Below are 4554 nucleotides of genomic sequence, written 5' to 3'. Positions count from 1 at the left end.
TTGCTCGAATTTAGGCTTGTAAAATTTGCATTGTGACAGCTTGGTACTGCAGTGTTGTTATGTGCTGACTGCTGGAAACTATGTCCTCCCTTTTTTTGTCAAACACATTGTAACTTTTCTATTTGGTATTATATGCAGTGCTTGGTTGAAACTTTTCGCTTGAGATTTCCCGCATGTTGGGTCTTAATATAAGGTAGATACCGCCATAATTTTGGCAGGATCCATGCTCGAAGCTTCAATGCTTATTTATGCTAATTAGCTTGGCGTATATTTTTTGTTGATGAAGCATGAGGTCTGCTAGTGACTTAGGATCCCATACAAATGGCTTTGGCTTGGCATGTGCTCTGCTAAATAATATTTATATATGTATATATATATTTTTTTATAAAAAAAAAACTACCATGAATATATAAAGGCAATTTTCTTTTTTTTCAAAATACTCCTTCATTTTCATTTCAGATTTCATGTCACCACAATGGTACATGCTACAAAAACTTCTCAAGCGAGAGTTAGGGATATAGAAGGAGGGCATGAGGGGATAAATACGATGATATAACGATAAAAATACTATTCCTTCTTAGCAATAGTAGGGCTTGAGCCATTTTCCATTGATGGGATCCGTTAGCGTGCCTTCCTTGACAGAGATCAAGTGGTAATAGCCACTGCTGTGTACTTCTTTGACTGCGAATGGACCCTCCCATTGCGGGGCAAACTTGGAAGGTCCCGATATCTGTCTTTTCACATGCTCGACAACTTTTAGCACGAGATCTCCTTGCTTGAAAGCTTGAGGCTTAACGGTCCTGTTGTATGCTTGGGCAGTAGTCCTGTGATAAAGTGCCATTTTCCTTTCGGCTTCCATCCTCTTTTCATCCACTGCTTCGAGGTCTAACACACGCCAATCCGAGCATGATTTTGCATCCCATTCAAGATCATTGACAGCCGACACTCTAGCCGTGGGGATGGTGATTTCCACAGGTGAGATGGCATCAGACCCATATACGAGTGAGTAAGGCGAAAAACCGGTAGCACCCCTTGGTGAGGTACGGTAAGCCCACAAAGCGTCCGGCAGATGAATGCTCCAATTCCCCTTATACTCATATACCATCTTGCTCAAAATTCTCAATATTGTCTTGTTGGTAGCCTCTGCTTGACCATTTCCTTGTGGGTAGTAAGGTGTGGAGCGACGATGCTTGATACCGTAACCATTGAGTGTCGAGCTTACCTGTTTGTTGACAAAAGGCGTGCCATTATCGGTAACCATTTTGTATGGAATTCCAAATCTGCACACGATGTGTTCTCGAATGAAATTCGAGACAGCAGCCCCTGTGGCTTTTCGAAGAGGAATTGCCTCGACCCATTTCGTGAAATATTCTGTAGCTGTAAGGATCCATATGTAACCGTCGGAAGGAGGATGGATTGTCCCAATCAAATCAAGCCCCCATGTATGAAAAGGCCAAGGGGTGCGCATATCCTGTAACAGTGTTGGAGGTTTATGGCTTAAATTAGCATGGACCTGGCATGTGTGACATTTCTTAACAAAGTCATGTGCATCTTTCTTCATAGTAGGCCAATAGTATCCGAAACTCAGCAGCTGCCGATAAAGCCTCTTCATCCCTTGATGTTCTCCACATTCTCCAGCATGTATCTCCTGCATGACTTGATGAGCCTCCGACCTTTCCAAGCATCGTAGTGGTTCACCATTAAATCCCTTCCTGTAAAGAGTCGCTCTATCCATGAAATATCTTTTTACCGTCTTCTTGAGCTTATAAGCGAGCTTGGAATTGGTTGGCAGAGCTCCTTCAACGAAAAATGCTAGATATGGGGCCCTCCAATCTTCCGCCAGTGACACAGTAAAAGCCTCCTCGGTAGTGGGTACCGTAGAACATTTGGGACAATTAGCCTGAACATCGGCTGCTTGTTTCCTCATTTCTGGCCAATAATAACCCTTACGCTGCAGGCGCCGATACAAACTGGTCACTGGTTCCAAACTGCAGGTGGCATCGTGTACCTCTTGCAACCTTCTTCTTGCTTCTACCATTCCCACGCATCTAGTCAAAACACCGCCTGGAAGGCGTCTATAGAGTTCCCCAAAGATGAGCACATAGTCTTTCAAGTCCTTAATGCTGCTTTCTCCACTGAATTCTTTTCTTAACGGCTTTCTCCAGTCATCTTCTTCCAGCAGCTCCTCCTGGACCATTGCCTCTACTACTGGCGTCTCTCTCCTTACCACAGTAATATTAGGCTGCTCCTGCACGTATGAGAGTTTTGATCCCAGTGTAGCCAAAGCATCTGCATACCTATTAGTGACTCCCGGAATGTGTTCCATCACAACCTGCTTAAAGGAATTAATGAGCCTTTCAGCAGCTGTACGATAGGGTGCCAAAGTTGCTTCTTTCACAGCAAAGCTCCCTTGCAATTGGCTCAATACCAGATTTGAATCTCCAATGACCTTCACTCTTTCTGCACCCATTTCCCTTGCCGTAGACAATCCTATGATAAAAGCTTCATACTCTGCGACATTATTTGTGCATGGGAAATCTAGTTTGAATGAGAGAGCTGTGGCCTGCCCTTCAGGATTGATAATCACTACCCCTGCTCCTCCACCGTTGGTTGTAGAGGATCCATCAAAGTAGAGGGTCCATGACGCTTCTTCTACAACAGTGGCAACTACTTCCGGCAGTTCTCCTAATACTTCTTCGGACAGAGTAGACTCCTCTACTTCGGGGAATAGGGCTAACATATCAATCACAGCCTGTCCCCTAATAGACTTCGGGGTCGTACACACAATATCGAACTCAGACAATTGCAGCAACCAGCGTGCAAGGCATCCTGATAGCACTGGTCTTGTGAGCAAGTATCTCACAGGGTCGGATTTTACTACAAGCTGCAGCTCGTGAGCAAGAAAGTAATGTCGCAATCGCTGCGCAGCATAAACAAGAGCAAGGCATAATAGTTCTGTCTTCGGGTACCTTGTCTCAGCTCCCTTCAATTGTCTGCTTACATAGTAAATGGGGCTTTCTTCCCCCTCATGACTATCCTGGGCAAGCAAAGCTCCAACCGCGGTATTTGTCGCAGCTAAGTAAAGCTTAAGTGGAAGTCCCGGGATAGGTGCCCTCATTGTGGGTAGCCTGGCTATCAGTTGCTGCACTTGCTGGTAAGCCTCCTGGTATTCCTTGCTCCATATGTACGATTGGCCCTTTTTGAGCAAATGGGTGAAGATGCTCATCATAGCAGCAAGCCCTGGAATAAAGCGTCGAATGTACGACAGCCTCCCCATGAAACTTTTCAATTCCTTCGGGTTCCTTGGTGGCGACAAGGATTTTAGGGCCCTAGTCTTTTCGGGATCCACATCTATGCCGCGTTGGTGCACCTGAAACCCCAAGAATTTACCTGATGATACTCCGAACGCACACTTCTTCGGATTCATTTTCAGCCCGTATAGCCGGCACCTTTCCAGCACCTTCCTTAAAACCTCATGATGACCCAGCCTGGTTTTAGATTTCACCACAAGGTCATCCACATAGTCCTCCACCTCTTTTCCCATCATATCATGAAACACTGCCGTCATGGCTCTTTGGTAGGTGGCACCCGCATTTTTGAGACCAAATGGCATGACCGTGTAATAGAAATTCCCATACGGCGTTCGAAAGGCTGTCTTTTCAGCATCCTTGGGCGACATTTTTATCTGATTGTATCCACTGAATCCATCCATAAAGGACAGCATGCCTTGACCCGAGGTTGAATCAATCAATATATCCATGTTAGGCAGCGGAAACTCATCTTTTGGGCAAGCTCGATTGAGGTCTCGGTAGTCTGTACATATTCTAATGACCCCGGTCTTCTTTTTCACGGGAACGATATTTGCTAGCCACGTGGGGTGCTTGATGGGCTTGATGAATCCAGCAGCTAACAGTTTTTCGATTTCCACCTTGATTTGCTTTTCAACCTCAGGATGAAAATTCCTTCTGGGCTGTACGACAGGTTTGGTACCCAGCTCAATATTCAACGTGTGACTCACCAAATTTGGATCAAGGCCGGGCATTTCTTCGTAGCTCCAAGCGAACACATCTCGAAATTCCTTTAACAAAGGCACCAAAACTTCCTTCTCCTCCTTTGTTAAATGGATGCTGATGGAAATGGGTCTTTGGACGGCAGGATCATCACTTAAGTCAATTGTCTCCAATTGCTCAGTTACTGCCACTGAGCCATCTTGCATGTGCTTGGGAGCAACCATTGGCTGCTGGAAGGCACAAGGTGAAAGTGCCTTGTCATCTGAATCTTTGCAGTCGTTGGTTTGCATTGCTTCTCCTCCATACTCGGGGCTTTCCCGTAAGACACGGTTAAGCCCCCAATCCCGTCATAAGCGGTACACGGTGCGCCCATCGGGGAGCGTTACTTTTGAGCACCGGGGATGATCATAGGCATGATTGTTAGCTTCCGAGTGTCTCTTTCTTCCTCGGTTGATGACGGTGATGAGTTCTTCATTACTTAAATCACGAATTTCTGTCCAAGAAGGGAGATAGGTTCCAAAATCTTTGGATGGGTTGCTTCCAG

At 45.6% G+C, this 4554-nt stretch overlaps 1 protein-coding gene across 1 annotated transcript; it reads right to left on the bottom strand.

Moving 5' to 3' along the window:
• LOC109950318 lies at nt 578-4300 on the bottom strand. Its single transcript, XM_020568875.1, has one exon. The coding sequence runs from the start codon at nt 4298-4300 to the stop codon at nt 578-580; it is 3723 nt and encodes a 1240-aa protein (XP_020424464.1).

This window comes from Prunus persica, chromosome G7, assembly GCF_000346465.2.
Source record: "Prunus persica cultivar Lovell chromosome G7, Prunus_persica_NCBIv2, whole genome shotgun sequence".
In the NCBI taxonomy this organism is placed as follows: domain Eukaryota; kingdom Viridiplantae; phylum Streptophyta; class Magnoliopsida; order Rosales; family Rosaceae; genus Prunus; species Prunus persica.
Note: the sequence above shows the minus strand (reverse complement) of the source record. Positions and strands in the feature narration are given on the sequence as shown.